General features: G+C 49.8%; 2 protein-coding genes across 3 annotated transcripts; both read right to left on the bottom strand.

Annotated features, from left to right (window-relative positions):
- Positions 1-704: 704 nt before the first annotated feature.
- On the bottom strand, positions 705-14,369 carry REX1BD (required for excision 1-B domain containing; the record flags this gene model as incomplete). The annotated part of the gene is made up of 5 exons (XM_053372864.1): positions 705-1,128; positions 4,130-4,218; positions 5,331-5,535; positions 7,821-7,903; positions 14,310-14,369. Coding segments are annotated over 5 exons (510 nt in total), but the record flags the coding sequence as incomplete, so codon positions are not given.
- A 1,658-nt stretch (positions 14,370-16,027) lies between these two features.
- On the bottom strand, positions 16,028-21,121 carry UBA52 (ubiquitin A-52 residue ribosomal protein fusion product 1). 2 transcript variants are annotated; one of them, XM_053372328.1, is made up of 5 exons: positions 21,012-21,121; positions 19,266-19,387; positions 18,078-18,164; positions 17,051-17,153; positions 16,028-16,128 (listed from the first exon to the last, which is right to left on the bottom strand). In XM_053372328.1, exons 2-5 carry the CDS (start codon positions 19,366-19,368, stop codon positions 16,035-16,037), a joined length of 387 nt encoding a protein of 128 aa, XP_053228303.1. In that variant the 5' UTR covers positions 19,369-19,387; positions 21,012-21,121; the 3' UTR covers positions 16,028-16,034. The 2 variants fall into 2 exon arrangements, with proteins under 2 accessions (XP_053228303.1, XP_053228302.1); XM_053372327.1 differs by having other exon boundaries at positions 19,266-19,388; positions 20,988-21,094.
- Positions 21,122-24,878: the final 3,757 nt, after the last annotated feature.

Genomic DNA, 24,878 nt, shown 5'->3' with positions numbered 1-24,878 from the left:
TTTATATACAGTACTTACTTATTTGGGACGTGGGTGGCGCTGTGGGTTAAACCACAGAGCCTAGGACTTGCCGATCAGAAAGTCGCCGGTTCGAATCCCCGTGACGGGGTGAGCTCCCGTTGCTCTGTCCCTGCTCCTGCCAACCTAGCAGTTCGAAAGCACCTCAAAGTGCAAGTAGATAAATAGGTACAGCTCCGGCGGGAAGGTAAACTGCGTTTCCTTGCTTCTTGATCCTTGGACCCCTGACTTTGTGACTCCTGGCTTCTTGATCCTCGGACCCCTGACTTTGTGACTCCTTGTTCCTGACCCTCGGACCCTCGGCTTCCTGACTCCTGGACCCCCGTTCCTGCTCCCACTCCGCCATCTTGCCCCCGGTCCTGACACCCCCCGCCGGGACTTCGACAGCCCGTGAACTGGACCGTGCCAGTACCGTCTCTGTGAGGCTGGGTAGCCCAGGACCTCCCAGACCTGGCTTGCGCCCCGGGGACATCACTTCCCTGCCACTAACACAGCCGTTTTGGCTTCACCCCCGGAAGCGCACTCCATTGCCTCTCGAGCCGCACGGCTGCCAATAAACCTCTAACAAGGGGGGGGGCAAGCAAATGGCCGGCAAAATCCGCCTTCCCACCTTGTCCGCCCGCCCACATCCTGCCCAACCATTGCACGGATTTGGGTTTGGACAAAGAGTCCCGCAGATACTCAAGTAAACAAGCAGCTTTTATTGACTCCAAACGAACGAGGAGAACGTTCCCTTGCCCCACATCTCCAGCTCCAGCCAAGCCCCCCCAGTCTAGGGAGAAGTCTTTATTGGGCTCGTTCGGCGTGGGTCTGGAGTCTTTCGTGCCGGGCGGAGGGCCAAAGCACGTCTGGCCGAGCCCCTCGCATCGGGGCCTGCGTGCGAGGCAGGTCAGAACCCAGACCGGGTAAGGAAGGGGGCAGAGGGGCTGGGGGCTGGGGGGAGAGAGCGATCCGAACGTTGCTGGCTTGCAGGGGGGTTTCCTCTCCCCCCCCTCCGCCGAAAAATATCCTTCCTCCTCCTCCTGTGGGACGTCCCGTCAAGAGCTTTCTTCAGAATCGTACTTGAAATCTTGGAGAATTTCGCTGATTGCCTCGATGGTTTGAATTAGCCTGTTTGGGGTGGATGGAAACGATAAATAAAGGAGCATATGGAGGCGATTAGGCACGCTCTTGGCTCGGGCCGCCCGGCCCTGCCCGCCTCCCTCCCCGGCCCTCGCTGCTTGTTTATGAAATGCAGCGATCCAATTGCCCGTGGGAAGCCAAAAATCCCCAGTGCCGAAGCAGAGCAATTGGGGGGGTGGGACCTCTCCAAAGACCCCCAAGCCAAGAGCGTGCCTCTTCTGCAAAAATAAAAAGGCTTTTTTTCCAGGTGCTGAATCTGAACACCAACCCGCACCCCGCAAAATCTATCCTGTAAAGGGCTCTGGGTCTTGAAAGAGAGCGGTTCTGCCCCTCCACGCAAGGCATTATGGGAGATTGCAGCCAAGGGGGATTGTGGGAGATTGCAAGCAAGGGGGATTGTGGGAGGTTGCAAGCAAGGGGGATTGTGGGAGGTTGCAGCCAAGGGGGTTGTGGGAGGTTGCAAGCAAGGGGGATTGTGGGAGGTTGCAAGCAAGGGGGTTGTGGGAGGTTGCAAGCAAGGGGATTGTGGGAGGTTGCAGCCAAGGGGATTGTGGGAGATTGCAGCCAAGGGGATTGTGGGAGGTTGCAAGCAAGGGGATTGTGGGAGGTTGCAAGCAAGGCGGATTGTGGGAGGTTGCAGCCAAGGGGGTTGTGGGAGATTGCAGCCAAGGGGGTTGTGGGAGATTGCAGCCAAGGGGATTGTGGGAGGTTGCAAGCAAGGGGGATTGTGGGAGGTTGCAGCCAAGGGGGATTGTGGGAGATTGCAGCCAAGGGGATTGTGGGAGGTTGCAGCCAAGGGGATTGTGGGAGGTTGCAAGCAAGGGGATTGTGGGAGGTTGCAAGCAAGGGGGATTGTGGGAGGTTGCAGCCAAGGGGATTGTGGGAGATTGCAGCCAAGGGGATTGTGGGAGGTTGCAAGCAAGGGGATTGTGGGAGGTTGCAAGCAAGGGGGATTGTGGGAGGTTGCAGCCAAGGGGGTTGTGGGAGATTGCAGCCAAGGGGGATTGTGGGAGGTTGCAGCCAAGGGGATTGTGGGAGGTTGCAGCCAAGGGGATTGTGGGAGGTTGCAGCCAAGGGGGTTGTGGGAGGTTGCAGCCAAGGGGGTTGTGGGAGGTTGCAAGCAAGGGGGATTGTGGGAGGTTGCAGCCAAAGGGATTGTGGGAGGTTGCAGCCAAGGGGGTTGTGGGAGGTTGCAGCCAAGGGGGTTGTGGGAGGTTGCAAGCAAGGGGGATTGTGGGAGGTTGCAAGCAAGGGGGATTGTGGGAGATTGCAAACAAGGGTGGTTGTGGGAGATTGCAAGCAAGGGGGATTGTGGGAGATTGCAAACAAGGGGGATTGTGGGAGGTTGCAAGCAAGGGGGATTGTGGGAGGTTGCAAGCAAGGGGGATTGTGGGAGATTGCAACCAGGGAGGATTGTGGGAGATTGCAAGCAAGGGGGATTGTGGGAGGTTGCAGCCAAGGGGGTTGTGGGAGATTGCAAGCAAGGGGGATTGTGGGAGATTGCAGCCAAGGGGGTTGTGGGAGATCAGGCCCCGAGATGTGGAAATGTTCCCCTTTTCTTGGAGAGATTTGTCATGGCAGAAAAGACTTGGGTGCTATATTACAGCAGGGAGGTGTGAGTTTATCAGGTAGGATCCTATTTTGCAGCGAATCGTAGGGAACCCGAGGGTCATCCAGCCCACCCCTCTGCAATGCAGGAACCTTTCGCCCAGCATGGGACTCGAACCCATGACCGTTGAGATTAAACAGCCTTACGCTCTACCGACTGAGCTGTCCGCATAAACAGATTTAAGCTTGCTTTTTCTCAAGGTTACGTTTTTGTGAGAAATGAACTGGGGTTGCCAACGGATTGAAAGGGACGTGAATTGGAGTTGGGCGCGTGGAAATTAAATCTAATCGTTTCCCCAGGATGACTTGGGCAGGAAAGGAAGCCGGTTTGTCTTCTGAGCCATTTTTTAAAAAATTGGGGCGATTTTGGTGAGTTTCATGCAGATTCGGGTCAAATCTGGAACTGGCAAGAAGCAGCCACCCATCTTCTGACAAATCAACACGGATTCCTGAACTTCTGTCGCAGCTCTATTTGACAAAATATACAGGATCTGGGCAAAAAAAAGAAACCGAACCCATGCAGCCCTCCACAGATATGGCAGGGGCTCCACAGGGGGGGCGTTTAACCCCCCCCCGACAATGAGCTCCCCTTCTACTTTCTCCCCAAATCGTTAATTTCTACTTTTGTAGCACGAAATTAAAAGATGCCTGCTTCTTTGGAGAAAAGCAATGACAAACCTAGACAGCATCTTAAAAAGCAGAGACATCACCTTGCCAACAAAGGTCTGTCTAGTTAAAGCTATGGTTTTCCCAGTAGTGATGTATGGAAGTGAGAGCTGGACCATAAAGAAGGCTGATCGCCGAAGAATGGATGCTTTTGAATTCTGGTGCTGGAGGAGACTCTTGAGAGTCCCATGGACTGCAAGAAGATCCAACCTCTCCATTCTGAAGGAAATCAGCCCTGAGTGCTCACTGGAAGGACAGATCCTGAAGCTGAGGCTCCAAGACTTTGGCCACCTCATGAGAAGAGAAGACTCCCTGGAAAAGACCCTGATGTTGGGAAAGATGGAGGGCGCAAGGAGAAGGGGACGACAGAGGACGAGATGGTGGGACAGTGTTCTGGAAGCTACCAGCATGAGTTTGACCAAACTGCGGGAGGCAGTGGAAGACAGGAGGGCCTGGCGTGCTCTGGTCCAGGGGGTCACAAAGAGGCGGACACAACTCAACAACAACAACAGGCCTCAAACTAACAGGACTCCCCTCTTAAAACAAGGATGCATGCAGACACTTTGTGAGAGTTATGGTCGAGTTTTCGGGAATAAAAATAAACGCATTTGTTTTTCCCGGTTGGAGAGCCTTGATGCGATCCGGGGGGGGGGGGACACACGTTTAAAAGCAAAAGCGTCACACCCCTCTTTCCGATTTGCAACCACTCACTTACCTCTGCTTGAGCTCCCGAACCTCTTGCGGGTGGGCTTCCTCGCCAGGGTGGTCCTGAGCGTTCTGTTTGGCAAGCTGTAGCTGAGCCGTCTGGGAAGGGGGGAAAACGAGGAGGTGAGACCCTCTCGGAGGAGACGAAAGGGGGCGCAGAAATCACCAGCCCCCCCTCCCCAGTTTGCTGGGACGGCAGTTTGCAAGAGGGGCAGTGCCGTGCAGTGGTTAGAGAACCGGACCCGAAAGGCAGGAGGAGAACTGGGTTTGAATCCAACCTCCGGCTGGTCGCTAGCCAACCTTGCAGGTCTGTTGTATGAAATTGGGAGGGAGAGAGGGAAGTAGCCCCTGAGGCAGGCTATAAATGCAATAATATTCATTTATAAATAATATTTTTTTTAAAAAAAAGAAATGTTTTATTATAGAACGAAATAAGCCAGTATTTCAGGATTTACCTAACAAAATAATGTTTTTGCTATAGCTTTCTTTTCCCCCTTTTATATTTTTATTAACATATCATTTCCAACAACCACATACGTAACTTATATGTTATTTTAGACTTCCGTCAACACCTCTGATGATTTTCCGTCTTTTATCGCTTTCTCCCCTGCGCCCCCCCCCCCCCCCGTTTTTGCTATAAATAATATTTGTTCGTTCGTCTGAAGAGAGATCAGGCCGGTTCGCAAAGGCGAAAACGACGGCAAGCGGTTGAAATGGAAACGGCGAAACGATAAACGAGGCGTTTATTGCGCAAGGGGGGGGTTCTGACTTTTTGCGAGCTGTGTAGCTCAGTGGGTTACAGAATTAAAGAATCGTAGGGCTGGAAAGGGACCTCCAGAGTCATCTATTCGAACCCCCCTGCAATGAAGGAAACTTTAAGCCAAAGCATCTGTTGCAGATGGGAGACAAGGCCAGGGTGGCGGGTTCGAATCCTGTACGGGACGGCTGAATATTTCTGCATTGCGGGGGGGGTTGAGCTGGATGACACTCAGGGCCCCTTCTAGCGGCATGATTCTATGAATACATACAAGCCTCTCAAAAAAACCACAAAGCTCTCAAGGGACGTCCGCACCTGAAATTCCAGACACCACAGATCCCGATTACAAGATCAAAACACTCTTCCGGCACGAAACCGGAAGGGGATCAGTTTTGCACCTGTAAAATGGGCGCAAAGTAGAGACCGGCCTCTGCACACCCCTTCTCTCTCTCACCAGCTCGAGTTTCTCCTTCTCCTTCTCCTGGAGGCGCCCCAGGTGCTGGGCGAGGTCGGGCCGCCCGCGGGGTCCCTCCAGCTGCTCCTTGATCTGCAGGATCTCCCGCGAGATCCCGCTGAAGGCCTGGGTGATCTCGTGCACCAGGTGGCGGTAGCGGGCGAAGTCGTAGTCGGGGCCGCTTCGGAGATACGCCCGGTGGCCCCTGGAGGGAAAGAGGGGGGAGAAAACAGTCGAGAGAAGCAGCGGTGTACCCATTGCCTGGACTTGAAGACCGAGGTCTGGGCCAAATGCAGAACGTCCCGGCTTCATGTCTCCTAGCACAGAATCGCAGAGTTGGAAAGGACCTCAATGGCCTCTTTTAAATCAGGCGGTGAAGGTCCTGTGTGAGTGTCTGGAGGCGGTTGGAGGATGGATGGCAGCTATCAGATTGAGGTTGAATCCTGGCAAGACAGAAGGACTGTTTTGGGGGGACAGGAGGTGGGCAGGTGTGGAGGACTCCCTGGTCCTGAATGGGGTCACTGTGCCCCCGAAGGACCAGGTGCACAGTCTGGGGGTCATTTTGGACCCACAGCTGTCCATGGAGGTGCAGGTCAATTCTGTGTCCAGGGCAGCTCCATCTGGTACACAGGATGAGACCCTCCCTGCCCACAGACTGTCTGGCCAGAGTGGTGCATGCTCTGGTTATCTCCCACTTGGACTACTGCAATGTGCTCTCTGTGGGGCTGCCTTTGAAGGTGACCCAGAAACCGCAACCAATACAGAATGCGGCAGCCAGACTAGAGACTGGGAACGGCTGCGAGACCACATAACACCGGTCCTGAGAGATCTACATTGGCTCCCAGTATGTTTCAGCGCACAATTCAAAGTGTTGGTGCTGAGCTTGAAAGCCCTAAATGGCCCAGTATACCTGAAGGAGCGTCTCCACCCCCATCGTCCAGCCCGGACACCTGGGTCCATCTCCCGAGGGCCTTCTGGCGGTTCCCCCCTTGTGAGAAGTGAGGTTACAGGGAACCAGGCAGAGGGCCTTCTCGGTGGTGGCGCCTGCCCAGTGGAACGCCCTCCCGTCAGATGTCAAGGAATTAAGCAACTACCTGACTTTTAGAAGACATCTGAAGGCAGCCCTGTACAGGGATTTACACAAAAACCCTGTATTGCAGACGGTAGGTCCAGTCGTGGCCGACTCTGGGGTTGCGGCACTCATCTCGCTTTACTGGCCGAGGGAGCCGGCGTACAGCTTCTGGGTCATGTGGCCAGCAGGACTAAGCCGCTTCTGGCGAACCAGAGCAGCGCACGGAAACGCCGTTTACCTTCCCGCCGGAGCGGTACCTATTTATCTACTTGCACTTTGAGGTGCTTTTGAACTGCTAGGTTGGCAGGAGCAGGGACCAAGCAATGGGAGCTCACCCCGTCATTGCGGGGATTCGAACCGCCGACCTTCTGATCAGCAAGTCCTAGGCTCTGTGGTTTAACCCACATCCCTCTCCCAAATCTTACGATTCTACAAAAAGCCCCCACCTCTTTGGCGTGACCTCGCTGGGCTGGGTTTGCAAGAGGCATGGGTGAATTAGGAACCGTCCCCCAGCCTGCCTGGCAAGGGGGGGCGTCACCCCTGCCGTGTGGGTTGGCGGGAGGGGGCTGGTTGGGAAGCCAGGCCCCCTCGGTCGGAGTCGTGGGGGGTTGCCGGAGGGTCTCGGTTCTCGATTCCCCAGAAGTCAATTACCGCCCCCCTGCCCAAAGACCCCGCTCCAGAGCGCCTTCTCTCTGCAAATCGAAGACAGGTGTCTAGGGAGGGAGGTTTTTCCACCCCCCGTTCAGCTCATCTGGTGTTCATCAGGGGCACCCGAGCCAGAAAAAGCCCTGGGTGCGGCAGGAAAAGCGGGGAGGGAACCCCCCCATCCCTTCTGGGCCTCCTTCCCCCGTTGGACGGAGAGGCACGGAAATTGAGGGCAGTACCAAAAAGAATAGGGATGGGGTCCTTGGGGGGGTCTCGAAACCACCTTTCTGGGGTCCTGAAAACGGGCCGACGGTGAACGTGGGTTGCCGGGATCCTGGCATTTTCAAGTCTATTTGTTGTTGTCGTTTATTTGAAAACGAACCATCCAAACAACCGAAGCAGTAATAATAAACAGCCGTTGAGAGCAGGAAGAGTAAGATCGCGGGATTAGTATATTAGGAAACAGCGCAAAACGCACCCCATAGTGGGACGTGCATATATGTACCCAATGCGTCGTCGTGAGCACTGCACAAGGAGATTGTATTTAGAAGTTGGATTACAATGCCCATCGTCCACTGCGACTGGCCGAGCTGGCAGTGGACGATGGGCTTTGTAGTCCCATAGCATCGGTTCCAGGCCAGGCATCCTCAATTGGGCGCCTCAACGGGAAGCCCGTGAGCGGGACACGAAGGCCGCTCCTCCTCTGGAAACCTGGCTACGTCCCCTGAACCCACCCCAAATAAATAAAACCCCAACCGGTCAGCGATACTCACTCTTCGAAGAGGTGGTAGGCTTCAACCCGTTCGCTCTGAAGGGCATAGAAGCGGTGGACGAGGGTCTGGACGTCCGCTTCCAACTGCAAATGGGGGGGAAAGGGAATTAAGCTTGGGAGATGCGTTTCGATGGAGCGAGGGGCCGAAGCTCTTCGTACCGTGGCAGGATTCGAACACAAGAGCGGCTCTCCTCTCCTGTGATTCCCAGCCACCAGGAATTCAGAAGCATCACTGCCTCTGTACATGGTCGTCGACCGACTTTTCTTCCTCCAGGTCTAAAGGTAAAGGGACCCCTGACCGTTAGGTCCAGTCGTGGCCGACTCTGGGGTTGCGGCGCTCATCTCGCTTTACTGGCCAAGGGAGCCGGCGTACAGCTTCTGGGTCGTGTGGCCAGCAGGACTAAGCTGCTTCTGGCGAACCAGAGCAGCGCATGGAAATGCCATTTACCTTCCCGCCGGAGCGGTACCTATTTATCTACTTGCACTTTGACGTGCTTTCGAACTGCTGGGTTGGCAGGAGCAGGGACCGAGCAACGGGAGCTCACCCCGTCATTGCGGGGATTCGAACCGCCGACCTTCTGATCGGCAAGTCCTAGGCTCTGTGGTTTAACTCACAGCGCCACCCGCGTCCCTTTCCTCCAGGTCTACTCAGCGTTAAAAAACTCAGATAATACCCGCGATTCACCAAACGGCAACTTGAACCTGGTTTGTGGCCACTCCCCAACGGAATGTCAAAGTGCCGTTATTTTTTCCCCACGGTGACATTCGCCAATATTTTTATTTACATTTCATTTCTTTATCGCGTTCAATTTCAAAGGCAAAATACAGTGGTACCTCGGGTTACAGATGCTTCAGGTTACAGACTCCACTAACCCAGAAATAGTACCTCGGGTTAAGAACTTTGCTTCAAGATGAGAACAGAAATCGTGCTCTGGCGGCAGCGGGAGGCCCCATTAGCTAAAGTGGTGCTTCAGGTTAAGAACAGTTTCAGGTTAAGAACGGACCTCCGGAACGAATTAAGTTCTTAGGTACCTCTTTATCGAAGCGGATAAAGCATCAAATAAAACAAGCTTCAATTAGAATATTTTTATGTACCGGGTTCCGTTTGCGGGTCTTTGGACTGCGATAAAGAACTGATTGATTGATTGATTGATTGATTGATAATATTTCAGATCCTTCTCTAAGGGACGTTTTGATTCCCCCCCTACTTAATTTATAGAGTTGCCCCATAGCAGAAGAAGTCTAGGAAGGTGGAGGGGGGTAGTGGTTAGAGAGTGTCGAACCAGGACATTGGAGATCAGGGTTCGAATCCTGACTATGTCATGAAGCTCTCTAGGCAAAGGATTCCTACATTGCCGGGGGTTGGTTTGGATGACCGCCGTGGTCCCTTCTGATTCTACAATTCTCTGATAATGTGGTCACGGGCGACCCAGAAAGTATAAAACCACACAGCCCCATGAGAACACGAGTGATTCTCAAAATACCATTATAAATTAGCCTCTTGCCTATGTATCTTAAATACGTACAGAAACTCACAGAGAGAGGCCTAATTTATATCAGGTCTAATTTGAGACGAACAAACAGAACAAAGAGCCTTTCACTTTTCTGAGCTTTCGTATTCGCACAACTGTTCTGTAGCAGAACAGCCAGCAGCTCTCTAATATCTACCCATATCCTGCAAACAAATTAAAAAACCATTTCTACAATGAAATGCTTGAATGTTATTCTTTTATTGTCTTTAAATCTTCCTGCCACGCTTTGGCCATGTTCTCCTTGCCAAAATCAGCTCTTGCCAGACCTTGGCTCTGTATATTTTTCGGCACATTAAAAGTCTCTCTCTTTCTATTTTATTAAAAGACTCTCCGTTGCAGAAAACAAAGCGATGGAAGGAAATAGGAGGAGAAGAAATAATCATTTTTAAAAGTTTCTCCTTTTTTTGCGTGTGTGCAAAACAAGGAACCCTTGGGCTTCAAGAAATATAAATATATATTACGTGCAAATCGTGGGCTGGAAGGGGTTGGGGATATAGGTTATGGGGATATGAGCTGGCAAGTCCACAAACCTAAAATTCCTGCCCCCATTTCCCAAAAACCTGAGCTTTGGAACGGACGGAGTCCGGTTTGGCTGCCGTGCCAAATCCGGCTTTCGATCACACTCCATAAGGAAGTTTCTGCTGGGCTGTTTTGAAGCCTGGCCTGGGCCAAAGGAACACGCTGGCGGCACAGAATTGGGGGGCTGGAATGGGATACCTGAGGGTCATCCAAACTAACCCCCTTGCGATGGGGGCAGGAATCGCAGGCGAAAACCGCAGCTGTGTTTCTCCTTCTTCTACTACGGCGAGGAGGATGGTCTTCCATGATGGTGCTAATCAGGGGCTAGCAAACTTTTTCATCAGGGGGCCGGTCCACTGTTCCTCAGACCTGGTTGGGGGGCCGGACTATATTTTGAAGAAAAAAAATAATGAACGGATTCCTGTGAGAACCAAGGCATCACTGTATTTCGCTTTCCAGACTGTATTTTGGAAAGCAAAAAAATGAGCGAACTCCTATGCCCCACAAATAACCCAGAGATGCATTTTAAATCAAAGGACACATTCTACTCGTGTAAAAAAAATGCTGATTCCCGGACTGTCCGCGGGCCGGATTGAGAAGGCGATTGGGCCGGATCCGGCCCCTGGGCCTTCATTTGCCTACCCATGGTCTTAATGGTGTTTTCCAGGTGGAAGTTGATCCTGGAGAAGATCTGTCAAGCGTGCCTTCCTCTCAGATCGTTCCCCCCTTCGTCTTGAGTTTGGGCGCCTCCAAAATCCACGACGTCTTTGGGTAGAGGCTAATCTCCCATTGTACAGTGGTCCCTTGGTTCTCAAACTTAATCTGTTCCGGAAGTCCGTTCCAAAACCAAAGCGTTCCAAAACCAAGGCGCACTGCTTTCCCACAGAAAGCAACGCAAGACGGATTAATCCATTCCAGACTGTTAAAAACAACCCCTAAAATGGCAATTTAACACAAATTTTACTCTCTAACGAGACCGTTAATCCATAAAATGAAAGCAATAAACATTATACTGCAGTCGCAGAATCAATCCATCAGTAGCTGGACTGGGTTCCGCACAGTCACAAAAACGAGACAAAGAGAGCTGCAGAAACGAAAAATAGATAGGAAAAACAGACAGACCTCAGCGTAACGCTCAAGACCAAAGTGTGGCACTCAAAACGGAGCACATTCAGCTTCCGAAAAATGTTCACAAACCAGAACACTTATCTCTAGGTTTGCAGTGTTTGGGTTCCAAGTTGTTTGAGTACCAAGGCGTTTGAGACGGGATGGGAAGGTGGACGCTTCTCCTTCCTCTGAGGTCTTGAAGCAGAGGTTGGGTGGTCCTCTGTTTAGCCGAGATTCCTGCCTTGCAAGCGGGTTGGGATGGATGACCCCCGGGGACCCCTTTCCAACTTTTCTTTTAAAATTTTTATTAGAAATTTCAACACAATAATCGTCGGATTGTGGAGCTGGATAGCACCATAAGGTTCGTCTCGTTGAATATTAATTTTTAAATATAAATAAATAAGAGATATGCCCCATAAACACAGACTCGGCAGCTTCCTGGTCTCTGTCCCGTTTCTCCAACAAACTCCCGGCCTTGCGGCAGACGGCATCAATTCAGAGACACCTCCAGGACGCGGTTTTGGCATGCGCAGACAAATTTTCCCCCCATCTCCTGTTGCAAAGAAGGTTGTGGGTGGGTTGCAGGAGAAATTGACAGCCTGCGCCAAACCCCCAGGCCCAACAACGGCAGCTGGGGGGGTGTTTCCGTTCCCCCACCCAATTAAAACCGACAAGTTTCCATGCTCTTTCCAGGCTACAGGGCTCCAAAACGCCTTCGTGGCAGGCCGCCCAAACCGCCCGGATTTAGCGGAAACATCTATCCCGCCGAAAAACATCCATCCTGGGGCGGCATTTGGGGTCTGTGTGTGCCCCATCTCAGACAAGCTAATGTTTCCCCCCTTTCCTGCCCCGCTGGTTGATTGGTGCTGGGTTTGAGTTTCGCCTCCCGACACCGAGCCTTTAGTGCGGGTGAGAAGGAACAGCCAGCCAGGCTGTGTTTGCCCTCAGTCTGGAATATGGGTTTAAAGGACGCCAGCCAGCCTTAAGCCGAGGTAGACTGCGCCTTCACTGCAGATGGCGACAGCAGCCACGAAATTAAAAGACGCCTGCTTCTTGGGAGAAAAGCAATGACAAACCTAGACAGCATCTTAAAAAGTAGAGACATCACCTTGCCAACAAAGGTCCGTATAGTTCAAGCTCTGGTTTTCCCAGCAGTGATGTATGGAAGTGAGAGCTGGACCATAAAGAAGGCTGATCGCTGAAGAATGGATGCTTTTGAATTCTGGTGCTGGAGGAGACTCTTGAGAGTCCCATGGACTGCAAGAAGATCAGACCTCTCCATTCTGAAGGAAATCAGCCCTGAGTGCTCACTGGAAGGACAGATCCTGAAGCTGAGGCTCCAAGACTTTGGCCACCTCATGAGAAGAGAAGACTCCCTGGAAAAGACCCTGATGCTGGGAAAGATGGAGAGCGCAAGGAGAAGGGGACGACGGAGGACGAGATGGTGGGACAGTGTTCTCAAAGCGACCAACATGAGTCTGACCAAACTGCGGGAGGCAGTGGAAGACAGGAGGTCCTGGCGTGCTCTGGTCCAGGGGGTCACAAAGAGTCGGACACCACTAAACGACTAAACAACAAAACACCAAACATTAAAAACTTCCCTAAACAGGGCTGCTTTGAGATGTCTTCTAAAAGTCAGATAGTTGTTTATCTCCTTGACATCTGGTGGGAGGGCGTTCCACAGGGCGGGTGCCACCGCCGAGAAGGCCCTCTGCCTGGTTCCCTGTAACTTGGCTTCTCGCAGTTAGGGAACTGCCAAAAGGCCCTCGGGAGATGGACCCCAGTGTCCGGGCTGGATGATGGGGGTGGAGATGCTCCTTCAGGGATACTGGGCCGTTTGGGGCTTTCAAGGTCAGCACCAACACTTTGAATTTTGCTTGGAAACGTCCTGGGAGCCAATGGAGGTCTTTCAAGACCGGTGTTATACGGTTTCGGCGGCCCTGATGTTGGGAAAGATAGAGGGCACAAGGAGAAGGGGACGACGGAGGACGAGATGGTGGGACAGTGTTCTCGAAGCTACCAGCATGAATTTGACCAAACTGCGGGAGGCAGTGGAAGACAGGAGGGCCTGGCGTGCTCTGGTCCAGGGGGTCACGAAGAGGCGGACACGACTAAACGACTAAACAACAACAATAGACTGTGCCCCTGCATAGAGGCTCCATTCCAGCTACAACTCCCGGACAGCCATGGACTGCGCTGGCAGGGGTTTCATGTGTCGGGAGACATAGATATCGCCCCCCACTCCAGAGTCCACCATCAGCGGGAAGGCTAATTCTCCTCCGATCAATTAGCCTAACCCGAGAACATCGGAACTGCTCCCTGAGAGCCCAGAAGTCAAGTTTCCAGTCCTCATTGTTCCGAATTAAAAGACCCAGTTTTCAATAGGAAGAAACAGCTTTGGACAGAGTCAGAGGCGCACTGGAGGTTGAATCTGGAAGCTGGAATAGAATTGTGGAATCGTACGGTCGGAAGGGACCCGATGGTCATCTAGTCCACCCCCGGCAATGCAGAAACCGCCGGCTTCAAATAAAAATGAACCGAGGTTCTGGTCCTCATGGATTCGAGCTCTACTGCCCCAGTCGGCTCAAGCAAGGGAACTGGCCTACATGTCAGTACAGCATTCGAATCTTAGATCTCAAGGTCCCGGGTTTGAGTCCCACTGATGGTTCCCTTTCCAATTCTATTTGACACCCCACCAGATGTCAAAGAGAAAAATAACTACCAGACTTTTAGAAGACATCTGAAGGCAGCCCTGTTTAGGGAAGCTTTTAATGTTTAATAGGTTCTTGTATTTTAGTGTTTTGTTGGAAGCCGCCCTGAGTGGCTGGGGAAACCCAGCCAGATGGGCGGGGTATAAATAATAATAAATAATAATAATAATAATAATAATAATAATAATAATAATTAGCGCATTAATGGTTCCCTATGTCCCTTCCCTGGTCCCCTTCCTGGCTCTCCACCTCCGATTCCCGCAGAAAAGCTGGCAAAAAAATAAAAAATAAAGCTTGTCTGAAAGCTAGGCTGCCGGTCAGTGCTGGCAATCATAGCTTAGATGGGAAAGGAATGAACAGAACGAGGAAGTTTATAAAGTGCGCGCGCGCGCGCCCTCCGGTGGCCGCTGCTGGTATCGCCACTTTTAATTCCAAATTTCCTTTTACTGTATTTGGTGTGGTTTTTTGCAGGGTTTGCAGCAAAAGCCTCTTAAATTTTGGACTCTGCTCTCCCCCCCCCCCCCGCAATTGCTGCCCATTGCAATTTTGCAGCGCCTTTGGCCCCCCCATGCAAGCAGAGGGGAGCCCCCAGCCTCATTTAAAGGGGTCCTTTGCTCTCACCATTGCAGCAATTGAGGTTCTTCCCAGCCTGTCCGCCACCGGCACCGTAGACTCACGAAATTATAGAGATGACCCTTCCTTCCACCTAGGCATGGCATTTCCTGGATCACTATAAAAAGCCTCCCCCCAAAAAAAAATAATTGTGCCCCTCCCCCACTCAGAGACCAATGCATTCATTCATTCCTCTCCTTGATTTAATGCTCGGTTTTTGATCTGATCCCAATTCATCTTTACTTCTCCAACCAAGTGCTCTTGAAAGTGATGGTTGGGGGGAAATGCAGGCTCCTCTGATTTTTAAGATCTATGTTCAACACCTCTATGGTCAACCCGGCACTTCCGGCTGCAGCCACGTGGCTGTGGCACAAGGCCCTCTGCTGCCCTCTGCAGGCCTGGCAGCGTCACTGCAACCCAAGGTTTACCCCTATATAAGAAATTAAAATTAAGAGACGCCTGCTTCTTGGGAGAAAAGCGATGACAAACCTAGACAGCATCTTAAAAAGCAGAGACATCACCTTGCCGACAAAGGTCCGTATAGTTAAAGCAATGGTTTTCCCAGCAGTGATGTACGGAAGTGAGAGCTGGACCATCAAAAAGGCTGATGGCTGGAGAAAGGATGCTTTTGAATTCTGGTGCTGGAGGAGACTCTTGAGAGTCCCATGGACTGCAAGAAGATCCAACCTCTCCATTCGGAAGGAAATCAGCCCTGAGTGCTCACTGGAAGGACAGATCCTGAAGCTGAGGCTCCAGTACTTTGGCCACCTCATGAGAAGAGAAGACTCCCTGGAAAAGACCCTGATGTTGGGAAAGATGGAGGGCACAAGGAGAAGGGGAGGACGGAGGATGAGATGGTGGAACAGTGTTCTCGAAGCTACCAGCATGAGTCTGACCAAACTGCGGGAGGCAGTGGAAGACAGGAGGGCCTGGCGTGCTCTGGTCCAGGGGATCACAAAGAGGCGGACACGACTAAACGACTAAACAACAACAACATGGGACGCAGGTGGCGCTGTGGGTTAAACCACAGAGCCTAGGACTTTCCGATCGGAAGGTCGGCGGTTCGAATCCCCGCGACAGGGTGAGCTTCCATTGCTCGGTCCCTGCTCCTGCCAACCTAGCAGTTCGAAAGCACGTCAAAGTGCAAGTAGATCAATAGGTACGGCTCCGGTGGGAAAGTAAACGGCGTTTCCATGCGCTGCTCTGGTTCGCCAGAAGCGGCTTAGTCCTGCTGGCCACATGACCCGGAAGCTGTACGCCGGCTCCCTTGGCCAATAAAGTGAGATGAGCGCCGCAACCCCAGAGGCAGTCACGACTGGACCTAATGGTCAGGGGTCCCTTTACCTTTACTTAAGGAGTCTCTATGGGAGTATATTGTATTTAAAAATAGGGTATCAGAGTTTTCAGGGGGCTAACCAGGCTGGGATAGCAGGCTTGTTGGTTTCTGAATGCCTGATGTAGATTTTTGCAATTTCATTGTTCTGTGCGGGACAATGACAACAAAGATTATCATATCGGCAGAGGATCGGGGCTCAGCAACCGGTCCAAGCAAACCATTTAAGAGACAGACACACTCTTTGCTTGGTGCAATGGAAGTTTTATTCTAACGGGCAAGAACCAAATGCCCAGAATGAACAGGTGTTAGTTTCGGCAAAGTTGCACGATACCCAGATTTTGGGAGGGGCCGGGGGGAGAAGAGACGCCTCGCCGCGTGCTCTGTCTCTCTCACTCTGTTTACTTGACCTTCTTCTTGGGGCGCAGGTTGTTGGTGTGCCCGCACTTTTTCTTGCGGCAGTTGACGGCCCGGGGGTGCAGGCGGGCGTAACACCTGGGAGGGGAACAGCGCAGAAACAGTGAGGCTCGGGATAATAATAATAATGTATTATTTATACCCCACCCATCTGGCTGGGCTTCCCCAGCCACTCTGGGCGGCTTCCAAAAAATATTAAAATACTATAATACATCAAACATTAAAAGCTTCCCTGAACAGGGCTGCCTTCAGATGTCTTCTGAAAGTCTGGTAGTTGTTGTTCTCTTTGACATCTGGTGGGAGGGCGTTCCACAGGGAGGGCGCCACCACCGAGAAGGCCTTCTGCCTGATCCCTGTAACTTGGCTTCTCGCAGCGAGGGAACCGCCAGAAGGCCCTCAGCGCTGGACCTCAGTGTCCAGGCAGAACAATGGGGGTGGAGACGCTCCATCAGATATACTGGACCAAGGCCGTTTATGGCTTTAAAGGTCAGCACCAACACTTTGAATTGTGCTCGGAAACGTACTGGGAACCAATGTAGGTCTTTCAAGACCGGTGTTATGTGGTCTCTGCAGCTGCTCCCAGTCCCCAGTCTGGCTGCCGCATTCTGGATTAGTTGTAGTTTCCAGGTCACCTTCAAAGGCAGCCCCACGTAGAGCGCATGGCTGTAGTCCAAGCGGGAGATAACTAGAGCATGCACCACTCTGGAGAGACAGTCCGCGGGCAGGGAGGGTCTCATCCTGCGTACCAGATGGAGCTGCCCTGGACACAGAATTGACCTGCGCCTCCATGGACAGCTGTGAGTCCAGAATGACTCCCAGGCTGCGCACCTGGTCCTTCAGGGGCACAGTGACCCCATTCAGGACCAGGGAATCCTCCACACCTGCCTGCCCCCTGTCCCCCCAAAACAGTACTTCTGTCTTGTCAGGATTCAACCTCAATCTGTTGATTAGAGGATAAGGATCCGTCCCGGCAAGCAACCCACCCACCCAGACAACTTACTTGCGGCAAATCATCTTGTCGCAGTTGTATTTCTGGGCCAGCTGGCGAAGAGAGGGCTCGATGATCCCACCGCGGAGACGAAGAACCAGGTGGAGAGTGGACTCTGATCGAGGGGGAAGGGGGAAAAGCAAGATTAGCAGATCCTATACTGGTGTTTCAGGGTGTGTGCTTTTGGGGGGGGGGCGAGAGACTAGGAGCAGCCAGCCTGGAAAACCAGCTTCACAGGGACTCCAGGAATTCTAAATCAGAGTCGCCAGTTATGGGGGACATCAGGAATTAGGCAGAAAGGAGCAGAATGAGACACAAGACAGAAGAAGTAAAAAATAAAATGAGATCACACATGGGTGAAGGGGAACAGGGGGTATAGGGGAATTTGAAGCATTATTTATAATCTAAAAGCTTTAATATAAAATTTCTAACTGTGTTGTATTTGTATACAGCAAAGGGAAGTTTAGAGTAATTAGGTATATTTTAATTTCGTTAATTGGGATGCAGGTGGCACTGTGGGTTAAACCACAGAGCCTAGGGCTTGCTGATCAGAAGGTCGGCGGTTCGAATCCCCGCGATGACGGGGTGAGCTCCCGTTGCTCGGTCCCTGCTCCTGCCAACCTAGCAGTTCAAAAGCACCTCAATGTGCAAGCAGATAAATAGGTAACGCTCCGGCGGGAAGAGAAATGGTGTTTCCGTGCACTGCTCTGGTTCGCCAGAAGCGGCTTAGTCCTGCTGGCCACATGACCCGGAAGCTGTACGCCGGCTCCCTCAGCCAGTAAAGCGAGATGAGCGCCGCAACCCCAGAGTCGGCCACGACTGGACCTAATGGTCAGGGGTCCCTTTACCTTTAATTTAGTTAATTAATTAATTAATTATGTAATAGGTTTATATTAGAAAATGAATATGGATGTTGAATTTGATGTTTGTAATTTTTCATTTTTGGAAATAAAAAAATAAATAATAATAATAATAAAAGACTGCCGTCTTGTGTGGCAGAAGGGGGCAGGGTGGGGTGTTCTCCGCCCCAGAAGCGTACCTTTCTGGATGTTGTAGTCGGAGAGCGTGCGGCCGTCTTCCAGCTGCTTCCCCGCGAAGATCAGACGCTGCTGATCGGGAGGGATACCTGCAAAAGGAGTCTGTATGAAAACCCTGCCGCAGGAACGCAGGAGAGCCCTATGCAGAGTCAGACCCAGCAGCCCAGTATTGGCTACACTGGCTGGCAGAGGCTCTCTGAGGTTTCAGGCTCTTCCTCTATATCAACAAAGCGAGATTGTAGTCCTCATGGTTCTGAAGAAGCAATACAGTACAGTGGTACTTCGGGTTAAGTACTTAATTAAAGCAAAGACTATGGGATAGTGCACACAGTGACTTGCGATCTCGATCACGCGCAGTCTGTAGTCCGCTGGCAGTAGGAGTACAATATGGGCATGTCTTTAAGTTAACACCTTACATTAAAAACCTGACAGTACCAAACTATCGAAGGCTTTTCACCAAAGCCAGACTAAACGTTTTTCTCCAGTGTTGAGAGGAGTTCCCTACCAGGACAGACTTTGCTCGTGTGCTCAAGACATCGATTCCATAAAACATATTTTGCTGCACTGTGCGAAATACGAGCAAGCCAGGGCTGAACTGATACTCCCCTTGCTGGTACCTTTCCCGGGAAAATCAGAGGCTCACTATGTCAGGTTCCTATTGGAAGACCGGACAAACGCTAGAACATTAGCAGTGGCAAAGTTTTTATCGGTGGTTGCAAGAACCAATGATCCCTATATTCTGAACAAAATGCTTGTTTAACCTGGAGGTAGGCTGTCTGAATTGTGCATTGCTTTGTAACGATTTGTTGGGTCTCTGGACCGTAATAAAGGTTGATTGACTTAATTCGTTCCGGGGGTCCGTTCTTAACCTGAAACTGTTCTTAACCTGAAGCACCACTTTAGCTAACGGGGCCTCCCGCTGCCGCCATGCGATTTCAGTTCTCATCCTGAAGCAAAGTTCTTAACCCGAGGTACTATTTCTGGGTTAGCGGAGTCTGTAACCCGAGGTAGCACTGTACAGGAATCTGCCTTGTTCTAAGCTAGGACGTTGGTCAAACTAGCTTGCTACTGTCTGCCTTGACTAGCAGAAGCTCTCGAGTTTTTCAGAAGCCGTTGGGGAGGTCGAAACGGGGACATTCTGCATGCAGAGCAGGTGTCCTGCTACCCCCAACAGAGTCAACCATTCTCACCTTCCTTATCCTGGATTTTCGCCTTGACATTCTCGATAGTGTCACTGGGCTCCACTTCAAGGGTGATGGTCTTGCCCGTCAGGGTCTTCACAAAAATCTGCATCCTGGCAGTTGAGCGTCACCTGAAAGGGGGGGGGGGGAGAGATGAAGCGGTTAAACCAAATCAATATCAGGATCGCCGCTTCACAGATGTGGAAGCAGAGAGGTGCTTCCTTAAACCCTCCTGGTAAATTCAGAGGCACACGAATCTCACCGCTTAAGATGGGAACCTATATATTAAAATCCTGCATTGAATATTAACCATGTTATGCCCCCTGCCAAATAATGACACAATAATGGTTGTCAGCAACATTGGGGGGGGGTAAAGAAAATCAAACTGCTTTAAAGGCTGAGATCCCCTGCTTGCTTACCTGGGAGTAAGCCCCCACTGAACAAACGAAATCCATTACCTTTATAAGATTTAACCACCAGCCCTTCAAACCATTTGAGTCCCAGGGCAACGGTTCAGATGGCAATGTATAAAAAGCACAGCGCAAGCACATTAGGTTATATCTGTGTCCCCCAAAAATTGGGTGGTTGTTTTTTTTTGTGTGTGTGTGTAGACACACGGGTGGGTGGATATAAAACAAATGTAGGACATGATGTAATTTACAGACATGAATAAAATGAAGCAGAATGCAGAAAAGCAGCTGTATCAAGTCTTTCTCGATACTGCGTGTGTATCGTGTGAAGAGGCGAAACGTAAGGTGTGTATATGTAAACGAACAACAAACATACATACATATACATACCTTTTCCGTTTTGGGGTTTTATGTCATATTCATTATATATACACACACACACACATATATATATATACCCAGAGACCAACAAGGTTATAGATAGATGATAGATAATAAAACGCAGAATTAGAAATGTAACATAAGTTATGACTATAACATAAAACCCAGAAACAGAAAAGGTTATATATGTAGATAGATATACACACAGAATTACAAATATAACGTAAAACCCAGAAACATATGTTATATATAAAAAACACAGAAATATAAATATAACAAATTATGAATATAAAACCCAGAAACTGACAATATCAATATACACACACACACACACAAATATACATATATAGTATAGTATATCCTTGTCTGTTTCTGGGTTTTATGTCCTATTCATAATTTATGTTATATTTTCTCTCTCTCTCTTCATTTCTCTATAGAATAAAACTAATAATAATAATAATAATAAATTTATATTTATACCCTGCCTTCCCCAGCCAAGACCGGGCTCAGGGCGGCTAGACCTTATAAATGTAGCCCTCTAAGCGGGGGAGAGAAATGAGATTTCTCTTTAAAAGGCACAGGCCGTTTAAAGAGGCCGCCCGACTCGCGAGGAGACAAGAATTCAAAAGTAAATTATATATATATATATATATATATATATATACACACACACACACATATTAAAAGTAAATGATAATTAAGAAAAAGTAAATGATATATATATATATATATATACACATATCAAAAGTAAATAATTAAGAAAAAGTAAATGATATATATATATTTTTAAAAAGCAAATGATAATATTTTTAGGGAAAAAAAGTATTTTTTAAAAAAAGTAAATTACAATTAAATAGACAAAAGGACCAAAACGTCTCCCTCCTCCCCCTCCCCCTCCCGAAATGAAAGGGACCCAGGCGTCCGAGGCGAGGCCACCGACCTCCACGCGGCCCTCCTGCTTCACCTCCTGCCTCGCCGAACGGAAAGAGAGAGAGGAAGAGCCCAGGCCGGAAGCGGAAGCCGAGCTCCCACGGGCCACTTCCGGCGCCGCCGCCTCTTCCTCCTCCTTCTGCGCCTCCTCCCTCTCTCTCTGTCGCTAAGCCACGCCCACCTCCGGCCTGGCGTCACAGACGTCGCCCCGCCCACGGATCCAAGCGACGCCGCGCGCAGCACGCACGCGCACGCACCTCCCTCGCTCAACTGGGACCGCAGAGCTATGAAAAGTCAAGAGCGGAGGTATGGTGGGAAGTTTCCGGGTTCAACATGCATCTTTATATATATTTTTTTCCCTTAAAACGCCCCTCCCCCAAAGCAGCACGCATTTAATTGCTATTTTTAATTTAATTTTTGTTAATTGCATTTAGATACAGCCCTATACCCGCGATTCCTCCTCCTCTTCTTCTTCTTCTTCCTATTAATATTATTATTAGCTGTTATATACTGCCCTATACCCGCAGTTCACATTATTATTATTATTATTATTATTATTATTATTATTATTATTATTATTATTTGCATGTATATACCTCCCTATACCCGCAGTCCACATTATTATTATTATTATTATTATTTGCATTTACATACTGCCCTATACCCGCAGTATATTTTTAATTTAATTTTTATTAATTGCATTTAGATACCGCCCTATATCCGCGATTCCTCCTCCTCCTCTTCCTATTATTATTATTAGCTGTTACATACTGCCCTATACCCACAGTTCACATTATTATTATTATTACTGTTATTAATTTGCATTTATATACTGCCCTTGTTACCGGAAAAATCTGAGGGCTCCCTTGGACAAAAAGTAAAGACACCAACCAGGATAAATTGGAGCAAAACAGCAGCCTGTAGGCTTGGCCTTTATTGAACTGTTGCAACAGGGTGCTCCCCTCACTTGCAAGAGAGAGGAAAGACCCCGAAAAATAGTGTGCAAGGTCTTATAAAAACTTTTTGAAATTCCCCTCCTCTAGGTCAAGCCCACCCCCAGAAACATCATGCATACATTTCAGAAAGGAGGGGTTGAGGGAGGAGTTGGTGGTAACCTGAGTGTCTTGTCACCTGGCTAGTTCCTCCTTTCCCCCCTCCCCATGAGTCACTTCCAGGAGACAAAGGGGAGTTTGCAGTTTCCTGCCCCCAGAGGGAAGATCTGATCATTGTCCTTTGTTTCAGTCCATGCTGAATCCACTCCCATATGCAAGTTCTTTGTGATCTTGATTGTCTTCTGTCTGGGATCATCAGGGTTGGCGTAGCAACTGGGCAGGGCTCCTGTGGATGTGCTGAGACGGTGAAGGGATTATGGCTGACCAGGACCAAGGCACCCCCCTTTGATAGTTCTTGTCATATGGAGTAAAATAAAATGGAACAGTGCAAATCCGATGTATGGTTGATTTTCTATGAATTTATAACAGAAATGTGGCGTATGTAGTGTGTGAGTGTGTGTGTGTGTGAAGTTTGTACAAACAGAATGATTGGGGTGGGGGGTTCCTGCTACACCCTATACCCGCGATTCTTCTTCTTCTTAGCATTTATATACTGCCTTATACCCGCAACATAACGACACAAAAAACAGTGACAATTTGTTGTGGACGAAGGACAGCTGGACATATAAGGAGCTTAGGACCTCATTAAACCTAAACCCGGTGCCGTTATCACCCATCTCCTCGGATCATAGAGGTGTAGAGGATGGGACCCCCAAGGGGCATCCATCCTGACCCCCTGCAATGCAATATTCCCCCCCCACGCCATCTGGGACTTGAACCCGCAACCCTGAGATTCAGAGTCCCAGGCTCTGCCGACTGAGCTACCCATGTTGGAGGACGAAGACAGGAGTTTGGGGTTTCAGTGCGCAGGGAGGCGATTACGTTTATGTTGTTGTGGTTGAGTCGTTTAGTCGTGTCCGCCTCTTCATGACCCCCTGGACCAGAGCACGCCAGGCCCTCCTGTCTTCCACTGCCTCCTGCAGTTTGGTCAAACTCATGCTGGTAGCTTCGAGAACACTGTCCCACCATCCCGTCCTCCGTCGTCCCCTTCTCCTTGTGCCCTCCATCTTTCCCAACATCAGGGTCTTTTCCAGGGAGTCTTCTCTTCTTCTGAGGTGGCCAAAGTCTTGGAGCCTCAGCTTCAGGATCTGTCCTTCCAGTGAGCACTCAGGGCTGATTTCCTTCCGAATGGAGAGGTTGGATCTTCTTGCAGTCCATGGGACTCTCAAGAGTCTCCTCCAGCACCAGAATTCAAAAGCATCCATTCTTCGGCGATCAGCCTTCTTGATGGTCCAGCTCTCACTTCCATACATCACTCCTGGGAAAAACCAGAGCTTTAACCATACGGACCTTTGTTGGCAAGGTGATGTCTCCACTTTTTAATACGCTGTCTAGGTTTGTCATTGCTTTTCTCCCAAGAAGCAGGCTTCTTTTAATTTCGTGGCCGCTGTCACCATCTGCAGTGATCATGGAGCCCAAGAAAGTAAAATCTCTCACTGCCTCCATTTCTTCCCCTTCTATTTGCCAGGAGGTGATGGGACCAGTGGCCATGATCTTCGTTTTTTTGATGTTGAGCTTCGGACCGTATTTTGCGCTCTCCTCTTTCACCCTCATTAAAAGGCTCTTTAATTCCTCCTCACTTTCTGCCATCAAGGTTGTGTCATCTGCATATCTGAGATTACATTTATACAGCTGCCCAAATACCGGGTGCTCTGGAAAGCCATCGGCGATCTTAACATGCCCAGAGGCCCACTTGTCATCCCGTGCCCTTAAACACCTAAGAAACCCTCTCACAGAAAAACTTTGAAACGTTGTCTCTCGAGACAGATGGATGCCAAGAACAAAATAGCTGCATTTCTATAAACAGTCAGTGCCTTCTCATTTTAAAAAAAACCTTTGGAACTCCCTACCTATTGATGCCAGCCTTTGCAGTGTTCTTTTTGGCACCCGTTAACATTTTTTTTGGAGAAGCCTGCCCACATGTTTACAAAGCTGGTGAGAGTTTCTGTTTTTAGTCTCTTATTGCAACTTTTTTTGAAAGTCTTTGATTGTTGCTGCTGATGTTTCAAATTGATGGTTTTAATGTTTCCTTGAGGTTTTCCTTGTTTGCAATCAAGTGGTGTGTAAGTTTTGTGATACAAATGAACGGGCCCAAAACTGGAAATCATAGTCGTATCGTTTCCAGCAAACAGATTAGACCCGGGGTCAGCAAACTTTTTCAGCCAGGGGCCGGTCCACCGTCCCTCAGACCTTGTGGGGGGCCAGACTATATTTGGGGGGGGGCTATGCCCCACAAATAACCCAGAGATGCATTTTAAATAAAAGCACACATTCTACTCATATAAAAACACGGCTGATTACAGAATCTATCTATCTTTATTTTTCTTTCTTTCCTTCCTTCCTTTTCTTTCTCTCCTTCCTTCTTTCCTTTTCTTACCTTCCTTCCTTCCTTCCTCTTTCTTTCTTTCTTTCTTTCTTTCTTTCTTTCCTTCCTTCCTTCCTTCCCTCCCTCCTTTCCTTCTTTTCTTTTCTTTTCTTTTCTTACTTTCCTTCCTTCCTTCTTACTTACTTAACCTTCCTACTTTCCTTCCTTCCTTTTTTTTCTTCCTTCCTTCCTTCCTTCCTTCCTTCCTTCCTTCTCTTTCTTCACCTTCCTTCCTTCCTTCATTTTCTTTCTTTCTTTCCTTCCTTCCTTCCTTCCCTCCTTCCTTCTTCACCCCCCCCCCAAATTACAGGTGAGTGGATCAGATGGAGCCTACGGGCTCTAGCCAACGCTAGCTTCTCCTCAGAGGAATCCCACTGAAGCTAATGGCTAGGACTCACTCAGCTCCATCCATGTCAATGTCTCT

Source organism: Podarcis raffonei, chromosome 18 (assembly GCF_027172205.1).
Source record: "Podarcis raffonei isolate rPodRaf1 chromosome 18, rPodRaf1.pri, whole genome shotgun sequence".
NCBI lineage: Eukaryota > Metazoa > Chordata > Lepidosauria > Squamata > Lacertidae > Podarcis > Podarcis raffonei.
The sequence above is the reverse complement of the archived record's forward strand: the minus strand, read 5'-3'. Positions and strand labels throughout refer to the sequence as shown.

Bases quoted from the DNA above. Each gene is read 5' to 3' on its own strand.
- UBA52 (XM_053372328.1), bottom strand. From the start codon at position 19,368: ATGCAGATTTTTGTGAAGACCCTGACGGGCAAGACCATCACCCTTGAA. The intron at 18,165-19,265 runs GTGAGAATGGTT...CTCCTTTTGCAG, and splicing joins GAAAATCCAGGATAAGGAAG to GTATCCCTCCCGATCAGCAG. The intron at 16,129-17,050 runs GTAAGTTGTCTG...TTCCCCTCCCAG, and splicing joins GACAAGATGATTTGCCGCAA to GTGTTACGCCCGCCTGCACC.